Source organism: Lissotriton vulgaris, chromosome 7 (genome assembly GCF_964263255.1).
Source record: "Lissotriton vulgaris chromosome 7, aLisVul1.2, whole genome shotgun sequence".
In the NCBI taxonomy this organism is placed as follows: Eukaryota; Metazoa; Chordata; class Amphibia; order Caudata; family Salamandridae; genus Lissotriton; species Lissotriton vulgaris.
Window position 1 is genome coordinate 635,723,795 of NC_141695.1, and position 17,761 is coordinate 635,741,555.

At 46.5% G+C, this 17,761-nt stretch overlaps 1 protein-coding gene across 7 annotated transcripts in view; it reads left to right on the plus strand.

Annotated features, from left to right (window-relative positions):
* SPATA20 (spermatogenesis associated 20) overlaps nucleotides 1–17,761 on the plus strand; it is a 2,039,700-nt gene that overhangs the window by 480,921 nt on the left and 1,541,018 nt on the right. For all 7 annotated transcript variants that reach the window (XM_086930841.1, XM_086930844.1, XM_086930843.1 and 4 more), the window contains one exon: nucleotides 8,827–8,891. In XM_086930841.1, the coding sequence (XP_086786967.1) occupies nucleotides 8,827–8,891 (65 nt within the window). The remainder of the gene's footprint in view (nucleotides 1–8,826; nucleotides 8,892–17,761) is intronic.

Sequence of the window (17,761 nt, forward strand, 5' to 3'; positions counted from 1 at the left end):
CTCACTAAAACACCTCAAGAAATTGAAACCTTTCCTTCCCCAAGATGATCTCATGACAATAGTTCACTCCCTAGTTCTCTCTAAAATTGACTACAGGAATGCCATCCTAACATGGACTCCAAAAGCTCACCTAGCCCCTCTAAGGGCAGTGATGAACATGGCAGCTCAACTCATATCTGGGGTAAAAAGATTTGAACACAGCAATCCTACCCTCAACTGGCTTCCCATGGAAGGGAGATGTATTTACAAGCTGGCCTGCATCAAACGCAAAACCCTTTACTCTCCGTTCCCCAACTACCTAAACAACAAACTGGTAAAAGCAGGAAAATCCAGAACTCTGAGAAGCTTAAACTCGCTCCTTCTTATCCCTCCAAAACTGAAAAAGAAAACTACTCAGTGCCGATCTTTTTCTGGCAACGCTCCCAGGATGTGGAATTCTCTCCCTAGAGACCTCAGATGCAACCCCTCCTTCTCCTGTTTCAAAAGGGACCTGAAACTCCATCTCCTCAACAAATACTTTCCCGACCAACGTCAACGAACCTAGACTTCAATATCCGAGTTGACTCCTCCCTCACCTGACATTCAAGGATATATGGTGACCAGATTATGTTAGCCACCTTCGTTTTCTTTTTTCTCTCCCTCTCCTGCACTGTTTACGTTGTGCTTATAGCTCTGTTTGCTTCCTTACTGCCTGCGTACTATGTAATACAATTTTTATTCTGTCCCTTCTGTGTGTATGTAAAGCCTGCCAGAGGGATGACTTACACACATATCCACATATCCAGGCAAAAGGCTAGCAGTGGACTACTCTACCAGTCTGCAGAGGCAGACTGAGGACTTGTTTTACTTGCAGGACCTCCAGGGTGGCCATCCCTATAATTTACATGCCCTTGGTGCAAAGGTACCATTTACTAGGGACTTACAGGTAAGTTAGTCATTGCCAATTATGTATAGCCAATTTGACATACGCTTTAGGGTCAAGGCATTTGCACTGAGGTCTGGTTAGGCCTCAGTGCACTCTCAGAGTAAAAAAAAACCAGCAGCATCAGTCGAAACTTGGGGCGTCCATACAAAAAGAGGCATTTCCTTACAACATATATACCTCATTACACCAGGTCTGATTTCAACAACATGTATTTCATATTACAGGATGTCTAATCCTATCCCTGTAGTATCACACTTTATCTCACCTTTACAGCATGACTTCGAATCACATTACTTGCCATGTTCCTACATGTATGATACTTGGAGACCCTGAATCCCATCATTGCATCATTGCATGTGACGCTGCATCACATCCCTGCTGCATGGCCCAAACGCGATCTCTGGTGCATGGCACTATGCATTCCCAGATGCTTAAAAGCAAAACGAGTAATCCCATCTCTGCTGTATGAAACTGAACTCATTCCGGTTCCTTGATCTTTGTTGCATGACACAAATCGAAACTCTGCTTCCACTTGGAGTATCATACTCATTGCCAATCTTTTTGCACCCTACCGAATCCTGAACCTGGTGCTTGACATTGTATCCCATCCCTTCTACAGAACAGTGCATCCATAGTGCATGACAACAAATCTAATTCCTGGCATAGGATACCGAATCAATTCTTGTTACAGCACATTAAATGCATTGCCTATTTCGACATCGAATCCCATCGCTTCTAGTCCATTACATCCTTATTGCATTCCGCCAGATAATGTAATCATCTGTTTACACATTTATTTAAAAGGGTTTGGTTGTATTTGTAGTTCAAGTTCAAAAGACCTTTATTCGAATTCCTTAAAATTCATAAAAGTACCGAACATAATTCATCAACAAAAATAAAGTAATTAAACATACAAATAGTAATTAAAAATCAATATACATATGACGTACCCTTTTATGCAGTGACAATACAATGTGTTTTAAAAACAATATGCTAATTTCCATAGTAATGTTAACAAAGCTGATTTATCATACTCATGGGTTTTCCATCGTTTTGCGTGCTCGTATAGCCAGTCTTAAAAAAGAACTGACACGAAAAGTCAGTTCATCACTATCCAAGGCAATTAACATGTTATATGAGTCTTGAAGGGTCAGTGGTCTGGATTTTTTAAAATACGGAGTTAAAAACCATTTGATATACACAGAATAAAATTTACAGAAAAATAAAAAGTGCAAATCATCCTGAGTGCTCACGCCATCACAGGGACATGAGGTAGAATCAACACTGTGACAATGTCCTAGTGGAAATGACAACATAAATTTTACTGTTCCTGCCCTTAAACGAAACAACAATGATCTCTCCCAGCTAGTCATAGGCAGCGAGAGATAGGGCGGCAAAGTCGGTCCACACAAACCATTGCCTATATATTTCGTTACAGTTGATTTTTGTGATTCGCTTCTGAGCCTTTCATTGTTGTAAAGTGCATATAGTGCGTTCTTAACCTGAACTTTGTCCTGCAGTTCTATAGTTGTGGGATCATTAAACAAAGTTCCTCTGCCAACTTCATTCAAAGATTTTAAAACTTCAGACAACCATGGAATTCTCATTCCATGGTCGCTACTTAGACAGTCCTTTATAATATTCTGAGTAAGAGCAGCAGCTTCATTCTGCCAGATTCTGATCCAAAAGAGTGCCGGTCTTGCTCTAATAAAATCACTAATATATGGAGTGTTTAGTTCACTATGACAGATGAAGGTTGATGAGGAGATTGGTACACCCAACACTTTCCTGCAGAAGCGATTCTCCTCACTTTGGATGCATGGACTGTTTCTTGATCCCCATACCTCCGCTCCATACGTGGCAACAGGTGCGCACTGTAATTTAAAAATCTTTAAAATAGCCCTAGTGGCACCTATTTTCTTTGGGCGCGGGAGACTTAGAACAGAGTTGTTGGCTTTCGAGAACTTGCTCGTGGCGTGGGCCATATGCCCACTCCACGAGCCGTTCGCAGCGAAAACCAACCCTAAATATGGGAATTTAGGGACAGATATCAATTTATCTGTGCCTAACCGGATGGTATTAAGTTTCTTTTTGCCAGGGCCACAGGACATAATAAAAGATTTTTTAAAATTGACCTTTAAATCCAGATCCTCCATGAACTTAACAAAACTATGTACAAGCAGACGAAGGGCATTAGGAGTGCGGGCCATTAGCACCGCATCGTCTGCATATAAAAGTACTGGAAGTGGTTTCCCTGAAACAAATGGGACATCTGTGGTAACTTTTTTCAGACAGGTGGATAAGCCATTAATATAAATGATGAACAACAGGGGTGCTAAAACGCACCCCTGTCTCACCCCCCTTCCTATCTCAATGGCTCCTGATACCTCTCCGCCCATCCCGATACGTACCCGTGCTTTCAGGTCCGTATGGAGATAGGCTAGGAAATTTACCAGGGTGTCATCAAGGCCATTAGTTGAGAGAATGGACCAAAGCTTTGATCTATTAACAAGATCAAAGGCGGACGAGAGGTCCATAAATGCAAGGTAAGTGGGGGAGGAGCGGGCAACACTATATTTGTCAATTATCAATTTTAAGTTTAGGCATTGCTCCACTGTTCCTACCCCACTACGGAACCCCATCTGACATGGATCTAAAAAGTCAGTGTCATTCGCCCAGTCCAGTATTCTATGAAAGATTATACGACCCAATACTTTCAAAGTATTATCCAAAAGGGAGATAGGGCGATAGTTCGCTGGATCAGACCTATCTCCCTTTTTGTAAATAGGGACAATAATACTGGTGGCCCAAGTAGTTGGCATGGCTGTTTTTGGTAAACTGTTAAAAACATTAAGAAATATGGGTGTCCACAAATCAACATCATGTTTAATGATGTCAATAGGGAGACCATCTGGTCCGGGTGCTTTATTTCCCAGACTCTCTTTTATGGCTATTCTAACTTCATGCTCTAAAATTAATAGACCACCTGATTGGTCAGAAATAGATGGAGAATACTCCTCTTTAGGGGCTGCATAGATGTTAGAAAAATGGGTCTCCCATGCAGCACTTGTTATGTTACAACTGATTTGGGTGAGTTTCTTTCCCATTTCCCGTGTTTTTCTAACAGATGACCAGAATGGGCCGCTACCACCCAAGTTTGCGCTGATTACCAAAGAGTCCCATTGGTCGGAAAGTAAATTAGCCTTCCGTTCTGATATTGTAGCTTTGTACTGTTTCCTAGCTAACTGAACGGTTGTTTTACACCTAGGTTTCATGGAGAGAGCCTTTCTTAGTTCTCTATTTGCCAGGGAACATGCTGAATCGAACCATCTTGGCTCTTTACCTTCTATGGGTAGTGGAACAGACAAAAGGGTTTTGATGGCTGAACACAAGGATTCAAAATCAGCAATTAATTGATCATAATTATTACTTAAAACTTTACAAGAGTCAATCAAATGTGGAAATAGCAATTGTACATTTGTTAAAATAGCCTCACAATTCACCCCCCTCCATTTTAACCGCAGGCCATCAATTGATGGGGTAATGTCCCTTGCACCATTTAAATTTTCGAAAATCGGGCTTGGGGCAAGATCCAAAATTACAACCAATGGATTGTGATCGCTAAAGGGTGTTTGTAAAACAGAAGTTTCCACTATACAATCTATTAACAGTGGTGACATAAAAACATAATCAATAGTGGAACTACTGTTCCCACCAATATATGTAGGAGCGTGATGGGAGTCATAATTATGTCCTACACTCAAAGCATCATCTAAGTCAAATTCAGTGAGTAGTTTGGATAGTTCAAAACCCCTACGCTCTGCTGGGTCAAAATAAACGTGATTAACAGATCCAGCACTCCCTGCTAATTTTGCGTTAAAATCACCCCCTATTAATATACATGACTTTTTGTCTACTGCAAGGGAACATTCCAGATTTCTTAAAACATTAGATAATGCCAAAAGGTTCTTGTTTGGTACATAATAAAAATCATTGTTATAAAAATTTATTAAATAGATTGTGGTCTTTGACTTCAATTTATACTCAAGAATCTGGATGTTGGGGTTTGCCGGACCATCATATTGCAGGTTTCCAATTGTACCACCTGCAAGAATCTTGATCCCGATGAAAAGACCACCCACCGCTCGGCCAAAACATGGTTTTGGCGATGTTAAACTAAAGCAGTGATAGCCCTCAATATACAAGTTATCAACAGCCCATGTTTCCTGAAACATAACAATATCCGCATCATTAATTATCTTAATCCATGCAGGATCCAATAATTTGGATTCTAATCCTGCAACATTCCAACTTAAGATTGTTAGCCCATGAGTATTGCGACGGTTACTTGGCCTAACCCTAGTACAGCTACTCCCTGTTTTTTCAGAAATGATATTAACAACTGCAGGTTGATTGTCGTCAACAGGCATTAGGTCCAGGATTTCTTCAGTATCACCCATAGCCTGAGCATGTACAACCGGAACCTCTGGTATATTAACTGTAGTTAGGCTATCAGTATCTTTTGTTGGCATTATATACAGTCAGTCCTGTTCATCTAGGTTGGAAAAATAGTCAAAACGATTATAGGTAGGGATGTTAAATGTTGACCTCGCTTCGAATGATGGTTGGAATAGATGAAGGTCAGGGGCAGGATAGGATCTATCTCTATAATGGTTAGCTTGCTGCATGTTTGGGAATTGAAAATGGTGCGGAGGGTAACTAGGGGATACTAACATTGGCATCTGGTTTGACATTTGGTTCCGCCAATTATTATGGCCATTCAAATGACCAAAATCCTGATTTTGTAAGAAGAGCGGCGATTTGAATCTTGCACCAAAATTCAAATCTTGAAAGGTGGTGATAGGATTGCTCTCCATGACTTGGTTCTGGGGTATCAAATGTCTATAGAAATACCCTAAGGGAAGGAGTGTGGTATTGAATTCCCGAGTTGAGGGTGGTGGGGCGCTTGCTAGTGTTTTCTCTGCCCACTGTGGGTTTTTAAAGTTAATTATAACACAGTCACCCTCAAACTTTTTCCTGAGTGGGCCTATCCAGCCCACCCGCTGAGTATTGATAATTTCTCTTGCACCTTCTATTGGGAAATTGCAGTTTGCAATTAACCAATGTAGGGTTTTGTTTTTAAGAGATGTGGGAATTTCTTCTTGGTCCTTCCTTAGTTTGGATACATTAACTAGAACAAGGACATAGGCCCCGCATTCAGGTGGTAAATTAATGCGGGAAGGAGCATGTCTAGATGTTTTTTGTAGTGGTTGGGCCTGGATGGAACCACCTCCAGAATTTGGGGGCTGGCCCATCATAGGGACATTTACATGTTTTGTGATATTATCCTTCCTTATTACAGGGGCTGCCTTGTTACATTTCGCTGTTGGTTGGCTGACACTTATCCCCTTCGGTGGTGCTAGGGCAGGTTTGGGTGGGTTAACTGTATTTGTAAATAATACCTGAGAGACATTCGAATCGGGACCCACTGCTTGATTAGGAGTGGGTTGACTTGTGTCTTTTGCAACGGTTACTTTAGCTAAGCTCTTAGTTGGCCTGGTTAGTTCTGCTAGATGCTTTTCTATCCGGGTGAGCCTACTTTCGATAGGGGATAGATAAATACCAAGAAGTTCACCCAGTTTTGCCAATATATAGTCATTCATTAATTCAGTAGGGTCGATCAATCTACCATCTTTTACTGCTAACCCTTCCAGGTGTTCCGTTTCTTTTCCTTTCCCAGCCTCATACTCATGGCGATTGTTAGCTGTGTCCACAGTCCTGCTTATATTTGAGTTGGGGTTGGTACTAGTTTCTTCCCCGTGTTTACTGACCCTAGGGGCTTTTGACGTGGGTGCGCTTTGGTTATGTTGTAATTTTTGAATAGCGCCCTCACGTCTGCCCCTTACTTCCCTAACATTCTCTGCTGATATAATTTCAGGTGAGGGAGTCATATGTAGGTCAGGGGTCTTCTCCAAATCTAGGCTAGTGTCTGTATCGGAATCAGATAGATTTACTTCATTGGGTATGGTATGAACATCAACACACGTGTTCAGTAAAGATCTATTATTATTAACAGCTAGAACCTGAATGGGAGTAGTAGCAGAAGCAATAAGTCCCAAGGAAGAGCGTCTTGCATGAGCAAGATCTTGTGAGACCCTACGTTCCAAAAGGGATATACCTTGATTTATGGCATCATTGGCCTTGATTATAAAATTGTCAATAGGACCTGTTTTGCTAACTTTACTACTGCCCCCGGCAGCTGCAGTTCTGCTGCGACTTCCCCGTGGAGACATACTTATTTACGGTAGGTAGGAGAAAGTAGTAACTGTAGTTGTTATCACCTCATAAATCGAAGTGTAAGAACTACAGCAATCAATTTATAAGTTAGCAAATACCTGGTACCTAAGATACAATATACGTGGTCCCACAGTCTGTGAAGCAACAGCAACAATAGCTGATAGTAACAGTCTGGTTTTCTCCCGATCCAATAGTCTTTAGAATGGTTGGCAAAACACAAAGTCACTCGGAGAGGACAACCAAATACCTTATGTTGATGGCAACGTTAGGGGACTGGACCCGTCCCGTCCACCTCCGGCCGCTGACGGCCTAAGACGGCCCGCCCTCTGCCCGGGCTCCGCCCGGCGCCGCCCGCGCGCGTCCCGCGGGGCGGGAGGCTCTCGGAGCTTTTGTAGCGCCTCCGGGCGCGAGGAGAAGTGTCACGCCCTCTCCGGGGCTGCTGGGAGCGGTAGTCCGCAGGTCCGCAGGTAAGTTTGCCTGGAGCCGTTTCCCTCACGGCGGCGTCAAGCTGTCCAAATGCCCCCCAGGAGCTCTCGGCGCTCGGAGCTTTTGTAGCGCCTCCGGGCGCGAGGAGAAGTGTCACGCCCTCTCCGGGGCTGCTGGGAGCGGTAGTCCGCAGGTCCGCAGGTAAGTTTGCCTGGAGCCGTTTCCCTCACGGCGGCGTCAAGCTGTCCAAATGCCCCCCAGGAGCTCTCGGCGCTCGGAGCTTTTGTAGCGCCTCCGGGCGCGAGGAGAAGTGTCACGCCCTCTCCGGGGCTGCTGGGAGCGGTAGTCCGCAGGTCCGCAGGTAAGTTTGCCTGGAGCCGTTTCCCTCACGGCGGCGTCAAGCTGTCCAAATGCCCCCCAGGAGCTCTCGGCGCTCGGAGCTTTTGTAGCGCCTCCGGGCGCGAGGAGAAGTGTCACGCCCTCTCCGGGGCTGCTGGGAGCGGTAGTCCGCAGGTCCGCAGGTAAGTTTGCCTGGAGCCGTTTCCCTCACGGCGGCGTCAAGCTGTCCAAATGCCCCCCAGGAGCTCTCGGCGCTCGGAGCTTTTGTAGCGCCTCCGGGCGCGAGGAGAAGTGTCACGCCCTCTCCGGGGCTGCTGGGAGCGGTAGTCCGCAGGTCCGCAGGTAAGTTTGCCTGGAGCCGTTTCCCTCACGGCGGCGTATGTATTTGTATAAGATCTAATGTTTTGTCTAATGTTTTGTCTTACACTTGCAATAAACAATCTCAAAGAAACATCCTATTCTCCATTTCCGCTCATTGTTTCTTCCTCTCCTCTATCTTCACCTCTCCCTTTCCTCTTTCTCTCACTCATCCCATAATTCTTTGTTCTTTTTGCTGGCATTCTTCTATTCTGTCACTTTCACATCTTGATACCGCCCTCCCACTCTCATCTCTTACTTCTTTTATTTTCCGTTCACTTCATCCTTCTGTTGACTATCTTTGTCTTTCTCTCCTTTGATTTTTCTATCCTTCATTTATTCCTCCTGTGTGCGCCCTTTTTCAATGTTTCTGCTCTATCTCGCTTCTCTTTTTGACATGTTCTTTCTCTATCTTGCCTTAACGTTTTTTTTCCTGTTTCTCCTCTTTCCTACCCCTTTTCTTCTCTTCCTTATCACTGCAGGTTCCCATGGGGTCCAGAGGCTTTTGAGAAGGCAAAGAACGAGGGGAAGCCCATATTTCTGTCTGGTGAGTAAGACCTAAATATTATCGCTAGGTGTACAGCTTATTTCCGAAACAAGATTTCAGTTCCCCTTATAGTGGGGGTGTCTAAGTACTTTGTGGGAATCCTTGCATATATGCCATGTGGCGAAGGAGGAGGGGACTTGATCCATATTAGCCAGGACTCCTCTGTTAGTACTGCTATGGGTATTTAGGCCAAATGGTGTTCTCAATATATTTTAAAAATGTGTCTTTCTAAGCGTTGAAAAAAAAATTCCTCAATGGGTTGAAAGACAAGTATTACATTTATCCTGATATGAAATTGTGATGTGTAAATATGTTCACAAATCTGAAGAAGGAAGACAAAAGGCTGACATTATAAGCTCGTACTTTGACAACGAGATATATTGTGACCTCAGATTTACAATATGCCTAATTTCATAAACAAATTAGAGAAATGTGCATGATTTGTAGCCTGCACCAAAAACCACTGTGAGGAATTGGGTTGTTGGTTGAAGGGGGTGTGAACCCTTCCCAAGCACAAGCCACGATTCTTGTCAAAGTGAACCACAAAGTCACTAAATTAACTTGTGCTAAACCTCGTGGTAGCTTGGCATAAAAGCAGTCAGACTTAATTTAGAGGCAATTTGTAAAGTATTCATGGAGTGCTTACACAGTAAGAACGTGAAAACACAACGCAAGTAAAATCCCACACCAATTTAGTAAAATACAATAACATTTTATAAATATGTGACACCCAAACGAGAAAAATCGTGGACACTTATTTAAAAAAAATGTATTTAATGCTCTTTTATGTAGCGCAAACATTACCCGCAGGTGTCAGAGCGCTTTACAAAAGAGCCAGTAGTGTTACATAAGGACTTTGGATTACGAGTTACATAAAGATAAATATTCAATACACAAACACACAAGTGGCGTGCCACTTGTGTGTTTGTGTATTGAATATTTATCTTTTTCCTTTTGTGATTGTATGAATTTATGAATTGTATTGTTGATGTTGTAGCTCGCTCCTGTGAGCTATACACTGTTTTAACAATGTGTAATTTTTAATGTGCATATTCTCTATGTTAAATCTACGGAACCAATAAAAAGCAATAACTTTTTATGTCATTTATTTCACTTCTTCTCTATTATTATATTTTACAAGCTATTAGTTAATTGCCTAGGTTGTTATTTTCACATGTCATGTCCCTGACCTAGGAATTATCTGTAATCGGTCAAACAGGGGGGTCCTTGTTGTTCTCACTCAGAAATAAAAAAGTATGCATTAATTAGTTATGTGACTTTTCTGTCTTTGTTCTCTTTAATTTTCAGTCATGGATCATTGAGGCAGCCCTAGAACACAATTAAAAGTGACACAATTTAAAGTGCTTTCTATTTATATTTGCTGTTCAAAGTATTCACAGATAAGTGCTAAAAATACAGCTTTGGGTGACTGCTTATTTCTGGGCCAATAAAATAATGAGCTGGTAACCCTAATCATAAGACTGGAAGTTTGTTGCAGGATCAGCACATTATTTATTTCCTCCACCTCAATCCTTGATTAATGCCATTATAGCAATAGTTTAACTTATATCTGAAACCCTACACATCAAGTTTCTGAGAATGCACCCTGCTTTCAGACAACTCACTTCTCATTCTCGCCTTCACTTTCACGCTCACCCTGCACTTGCACTGATCACAATGCACTCGTACTGATCACCAGGCACTCATAGCGATCACAATGCACTCACACTGATCGCCATGCACTCACACTGATCGCCATGCACTCACACTGATCGCCATGCACTCACACTGATCGCCATGCACTCACACTGATCGCCATGCACTCATAGCGATCGCCATGCACTCATAGCGATCGCCATGCACTCATAGCGATCGCCATGCACTCATAGCGATCGACATGCACTCATAGCGATCGCCATGCACTCACAGCAATCACTATGCACTCACAGCAATCACCATGCAATCACAGCAATCACCATGCACTTACAGCAATCACAATGCACTCACACTGATCACAATGCACTCACAGCAATCACAATGCACTCACAGCAATCACAATGCACTCACACTGATCACAATGCACGCACACCGATCACAATGCACTCACACCGATCACAATGCACTCACACTGATCACAATGCACTCACACTGATGACTGTGCACTCACACTGATGACTGTGCACTCACACTGATGACTGTGCACTCACACTGATCACCATGCACTCACTGATCACCATGCACTCACACTGATTACCATGCACTCACACTATTCACCCGCTCACCCTGCACCCTCAGTGATCACAATGCACTCACACTGATCACAATGCACTCAGAAAATTACCCGCTCACCCTGCACTCGCAGCGATCACAATGCACTCACTGTGATCGCTCACACCAATTACCCGCTCACCCTGCATTCACAGTAATCACAATGCACTCACACTGATCACAATGCACTCACACTGATCACAATGCACTCACACTGATCACCATGCACTCACAACATTCACCCGCTCACCCTGCACTCACAGTGATCACAATGCACTCACACTGATCACCATGCACTCACAACATTCACCCGCTCACCCTGCTCTCACAGTGATTACTCTGCACTAAAAATGTGCTTGCATTGTGAAATGAAATGAAATGAAATGAAAATGGGATTTGTAGAGCGCTACAGTTGCCCTGAGGCGTCCAGGCGCTGAATCTAAAACAGAAGATGCCCTCAGAAGGTTACTGTTTACTGAACAAGAAGGTTTTGAGCTGTTTCCGGAAACTAGTTAGGTTGGAATTATCTCGCATCTGCAGAGGGAGGGTGTTCCACAGTTTAGATACATTGTACGAGAACGAGCGTCCTCCTGCTCTGGCTCTAAGATTCTGGGGATTTTGGCTAGTGAAGCGGTTGAGGAACGAAGTGCCTTATTGGGCAGATATGGAGAGATCAGGGAGCAGTTGATTTCTGGGCCCATTTTCCAGAAAGTCTGGTGGGCAATGCATAGAGCTTTAAACTTCACTCTGTCCCTAACAGGTAACCAGTGTAAAGTTCTTAGGCCAGTTTTTATTGAGGTTCACTCTGTACCTCACCCTGCAGTCACACGAGCACACTACTCACCCTGCACTCGTGTGATACTTCACTCACCTGCCCCCCCTCACTGCTCAATCTGTAGCTCACTCAAACAAGGCCATCACTAACCATGCACTAATTTGTCCCACTCTGTGTGAGAAGTTGGCCCGATATGCAACGTTCGCTATTCTAGCGACCGCTATGTATCGTTCCAACGACCCTTATGGTGTTTGGTTGTAAGTCAACCTATAGACCAGCTATCCTAGTAGCGTGGATACGAGCAGTCTAAGGCTAAAGACTCGAGAGGGCGCGTTAAGCCAGCTGTTTACCACACATGTACCCCTTGAACACCCAGTGAAAGGACACCACACAAGTGTTATGAAAATAAACAGTATATTTATTAAGAATCACAACAGCCCTGTACTCTTTATGAGGACAGGGTACTAAGCACAAACCAAATCTCTTAGGAAAATACTTCAAGTGCACAATTAGAACACGTGTCCGAGGACACGGAAAGTTTAAGGTCTCGGGCGGACCCGATGAGGCAAGTCGGAAGCGAGGGACTCGGGACCCTAGAGTAAAGAGGCTATGCAGGCACCGAAATGCCGAGTTACCTAGCCACGAGGGCTGCGGCTGCACAAGTCTTACAGGCGTCGGGGTCTTCGCTGACGAGCCAGGAGCCGGAAGAAAAGGAGTTGCTGGCCGGCGACCAGTGCTGAATAGTTCGTAGAGATCCAAGCCTGGATCAGAGAGTGTTGATACCTGAAAGCAGAGGGGACCAAGTTCGTACTACTAGCCAGTAGTCAGAGGGTACCGGGAGGGCACCGGTTGGCCGTCACCTCGACCAGGTGAGTGGGCGACGCTAGGCTCTGCAGTCTCACGGACCAGGAGGCGTTGTCGGCGTCCACGGTGGAGGTGCGAGCTGTCCCACGAAGGATGATGCTGTCGGCGTCGCTGGGCCCAGGATGGGGCAACAAGCCTTGGCAAATCTCAGGGCCACGTGGTGGGCCTAAGATGGCATCTTGAGTGGACCAGGAGGGCCCGGGGTGCTTCTCGCAAAGATGGAAGCAAGGGCCAGTCTGGAGCAACCAGACCAGCAGAGTTGATTGTCGGATGTCGTCACAAAGGGGCACAAGCCAGCGGCTAGTGACCAGACAACGTGCTGAGCAGCGAGCAGAAGGCCCCACGCAGATCGTGGAGATGCTGGGAGACTGTACTTCGGTGCTGGAGCGGCTCAGGGTCGGGGCTTCTCGGACCCCAGAGCACTCACCAGAGAGTTACCTCGATGGTCGTGCTGGTTTTAAGAGCGTGCAGGTTCTGATGATGGCCGGTCCCTCGAGGTCTCGTCGCACCCACAGATCACAGCTGAGCTGATGACGTGGGTAGAGGTCAGAGGTGCCAGGGAAGCCGGTTCTCGTCGAGCTGGGCCGTCGGATTCCTTGAGGAAGGACTTACAGCAAACCGCAGAGTTCTTAGATGGTGCCCGCTGATGCAGGGTGACTACTCCTTAGTCACAAGGGAGAAATCTTGAGAAGAGTCTTGAATGTCCTTTCGTAGAAAGTAGTTCTTGAATCAAAGATGATCTAATTTGGAAGGGTCCCCGCTCCGGTCTTTATCCTAAAGAAAGGGGTGGGTACATGACTAGGTCCTGCCCTAAGGGTGGGACTAGGAAGGGGGGTAGTTACACCCCTCTCCCCTGCCGGACTTTCCCCAGGCCAGGGCTGTCGCCCCTGGAACTGGTTCTAACCGGCAGATGCGTAGTAAGCACCGGGGTGCCACTCCGCAGTCACCTTCTCGCAAAAGCCCTACCTACCCAGAATACACAAACCCTGTCTGGGACGGTGCGAACACCGCCCTCGACAGGAAACCCTTTGTCCGAGCGCCCCTCGCTGGAAGAACTCCCAGCAGCAGGAGGTCAGACTCGTGTCTGTGGTGGCAGCATCCATTTTGTGGAGCTGAGGCTTCAGTTAACTTTAACCGGGGTTCACAGTTACGTACATGTCGTGTCCCTCTAGAAGGGTGGAATGCTAACCTCATCGCCAGAATTGGTGAGAGGGCAGCACCCCGATTCGTATGACACCTTACTCGACATGCCTTGATAACGCGACACCGGAGTTACCGATATGGTACGCGTTATCATGGAACAGCCATTGGGTCTTGATTCCGCAAGCTGCAACCGGGCTCGGCTCGGGCCTGAACCTAGCTCACACGAGCCCACGCACTCTGCCTTCAGGATTGTTAAGGCCTGCCATAGGAGTGACTGATAGGAACTCGGGTGTCCATTGTATGGTTAGATATAGGGCTACTATACCTAAAGCGAAAGGTGATTACACGTCTTCGCCCCAGCTGTCGTGCAGCCAGTTGTGTCAAATTTAGGAGGCCAGCCAAGGGTGGCATAATACATGCTTCAGCCCCTGGCGGCCCTGGGTACACCTATGCCCTGCGTTACGGGGTCTGATAAGGTGGCCCAGTACCAATTGGTAAATGCACCTAGGGTACATATCATAATTTAGAAAGAGAACAGCCAGGCTGTGGGTCTGATTAGCAGGCCCACAGCCAGAGAAAGTCATAAACCAGTGAAACAAAAGCAAAAAATCTGGGTGATCATAGGATTGCAGACCCTACTCTCCTACATGACCCCCCCCCAAACGTCGGAACAATAAGCTAACCTTGACCAGGTGAGTCTTCTTGTTCTAAGTGGAAATATCTGGAGAGCCCATCGGCATTGCCATGATCAGTACCAGGTCTATGTTCCACTGTAAAGTCCATCCCCTGTAGGGAAATGGACCACCTAAGCAGTTTGGGGTTTTCACCCTTCATCTGATTTAGCCACAAGAGGGGCTTATGGTCGGTCTGAATCTTGAAGTGAGTGCCAAACAAGTATGGCCTCAGCTTCTTCAGAGCCCAAACCACAGCAAAGGCCTCCCTCTCAATAGCTGACCAATTCTTCTCTCTAGGGGTCAGCCTTCTGCTTATAAAAGCAATGGGCTGGTCTTGACCATCAAAATTCAGTTGAGAAAGAACAGCTCCCACACCCAACTCAGAAGCATCTGTTTGGACAATGAATGGTTTGGAGTAGTCCGGACTCTTGAGGATAGGCGCCGTGCACATGGCCTGCTTTAGGTCATCGAATGCTTTTTGACAGCTCGCTGTCCACTGAACCTTTTTTGGCATTTTCTTACTTGTCAGTTCGTTTAATGGTGTCACAATTGAACCATAGTTCCTGACAAACTTCCTATAGTAACCAGTCAGGCCCAAGAAAGCTCGAACCTGAGTCTGGGTGGTTGGAGGAGCCCAGTCCCTGATCGACTGTATCTTGCTCTCCAGTGGCTGAACCTGACCTCCACCTACAAGGTGGCCCAGGTATACAACCTGTGTCTGCCCTATCTGGCACTTGGTGGCCTTGATAGTGAGACCTGCTGCTTGCAGCGCCTCTAACGTCTTCCGCAGGTGGACCAGGTGATCCTCCCAGGTGGAGCTAAAGACAGCAATATCGTCAAGATACGCCGCACAGAAGTCATCCAGCCCAGTAAGGACTTGATTCACCAACCTTTGGAAGGTGGCAGGTGCATTTTTCAGACCAAAGGGCATCACCACGAACTGATAATGCCCACCAGGGGTTGAAAATGCGGTTTTAGGCTTGGCGTCCTCAGCTAACCTGATTTGCCAATACCCAGCTGTCAGGTCAAACGTACTTAAGTAGTTGGCCGAAGCCAATCTATCGATAAGCTCGTCTGCCCTTGGTATTGGGTGGGCGTCAGTCTTAGTGACTGCATTGAGACCCCTGTAGTCTACGCAAAACCTCATCTCTTTCTTACCACCCTGGGTGTGAGGTTTCGGCACTAGAACTACGGGACTAGCCCAAGGGCTATCCGAGGGTTCAATGACTCCCAGCTCCAACATTTTCTGCACTTCACTCTTGATGCAGTCTCTAACGTGATCAGGCTGCCTGTAGATTTTACTCTTGACGGGCAAGCTGTCACCAGTGTCAACCTCATGGGTGCACCAATCGGTCTGACTGGGTGTTAGAGAAAACATATGCCTGAACGACTGAAGAACCTGTTTACAGTCGCTCTGTTGATGTTCGGAGAGGCTGCCACAAAAGACAACACCATCTACCGATCCATCGTCAGGATTCTGAGTGAGCAGGTCGGGGAGAGGGTCACTCTCCTCTTCCTGTCCCTCATCTAGGGCCATGAGCAAACTCATGTCCTTCCTGTCGACATATGCTTTTAGCCTGTTGACATGAAGCACCCTGTGGGGGCTCCGGGGAGTTCCCAGGTCGACCAGGTAGGTGACCTCTCCCTTTTTCTCCAGGATGGTGTAGGGCCCGGACCATTTGTCCTTGAGTGCTGCTGGGGCCACTGGCTCCAACACCCACACCTTCTGTCCGGGCTGGTAAACAGTCAAGACAGCCTTTTGGTCATGCCAAGCTTTTTGGAGTTCTTGGCTGGCCTTAAGGTTTTCGGATGCCTTTTCCATGTATTCAGCCATCCGCGAGCGGAGGCCAAGCACATAGTCCACTATGTTGGCTGCAGGCTTTTTGAGAGGTCTCTCCCATCCTTCCTTCACCAAACACAGGGGTCCTCTTACAGGATGCCCGTACAGAAGTTCAAAAGGGCTGTAGCCAACCCCCTTCTGTGGGACTTCTCTGTAGGCGAACAAGAGGCAGGGGATCAGGACGTCCCATCTACGCCGAAGCTTTTCCGGTAGTCCATGAATCATCCCTCTTAGGGTCCTGTTGAATCTCTCAACAAGCCCACTGCATTGTGGGTGATAGGGTGTAGTGAACTTGTAGTTGACACCACATTCCTTCCACATAGCAGTTAAGTAGCTCGACATAAAGTTTGCACCTCTGTCGGAGACGACCTCCTTAGGGAAGCCCACTCTGGAGAATACTCCAACTAGGGCTCTTGCCACAACAGGTGCTGTAGTGGTCCTAAGGGGAATAGCTTCAGGATACCTGGTGGCATGATCCACTACCACCAGTATAAACTTGTGCCCTGATGCTGTAGGTGGTTCCATGGGACCAACAATGTCGATCCCCACCCGTTCAAAGGGCACCCCCACCACAGGCATTGGTATAAGGGGGGCCTTTGTCGTGCCACCTGACTTACCACTGGCTTGGCAAGTGACACAGGAGCGGCAAAACTCCTTGGTATCTTCGTTCATGTGAGGCCAGTGAAAGTGTGAGACAAGCCTGTCCCACGTTTTCGTCTGGCCTAAGTGACCTGCTAAGGGAATCTCGTGGGCCAAGGTAAGTAGGAAACCACGCTGAGACAAGGGTACAACCAGCCTCCTGGTCATGCCAGGCTTGGGGTCTCTTGACTCAGTGTACAGGAGTCCATCTTCCCAGTATACCTTGTGGGTACCTGTGGCGTTCCCGGCAGCCTCAGCAGCAGCCTGCTGTCTGAGGGGTTCAAGAGAAGGGCAGTCTAACTGGTCCTTCCCCAGGTCTTCCCTTGAGGGTCCCCCTGAACCCAAGAATTCAACTTGATCAAGTTCGAATTCCCTAGGCTCAGTTTCCCTCAATTCCTGTAGGTCAGCCTCCTCTGAGACTTGATCCTCGACCTGGGGCAAGGGGGAAGGCGCAGCCTTAACCCTACCGCTCTTTTTCTTGGGAGGTGTCTGGTCCGTTGTTCCAGGATCCAGCACCTGTTCAGTGGGGCATTTCCTGACCTGTGACCTGGTCACAGCGAACACATGTGCTGGCAACCCTAACATTTCCATGTGAGTCCGGTGCTCCACTTCTGACCATTGTGATGACTCCAAATCATTGCCCAACAAACAATCCACTGGGAGGTCT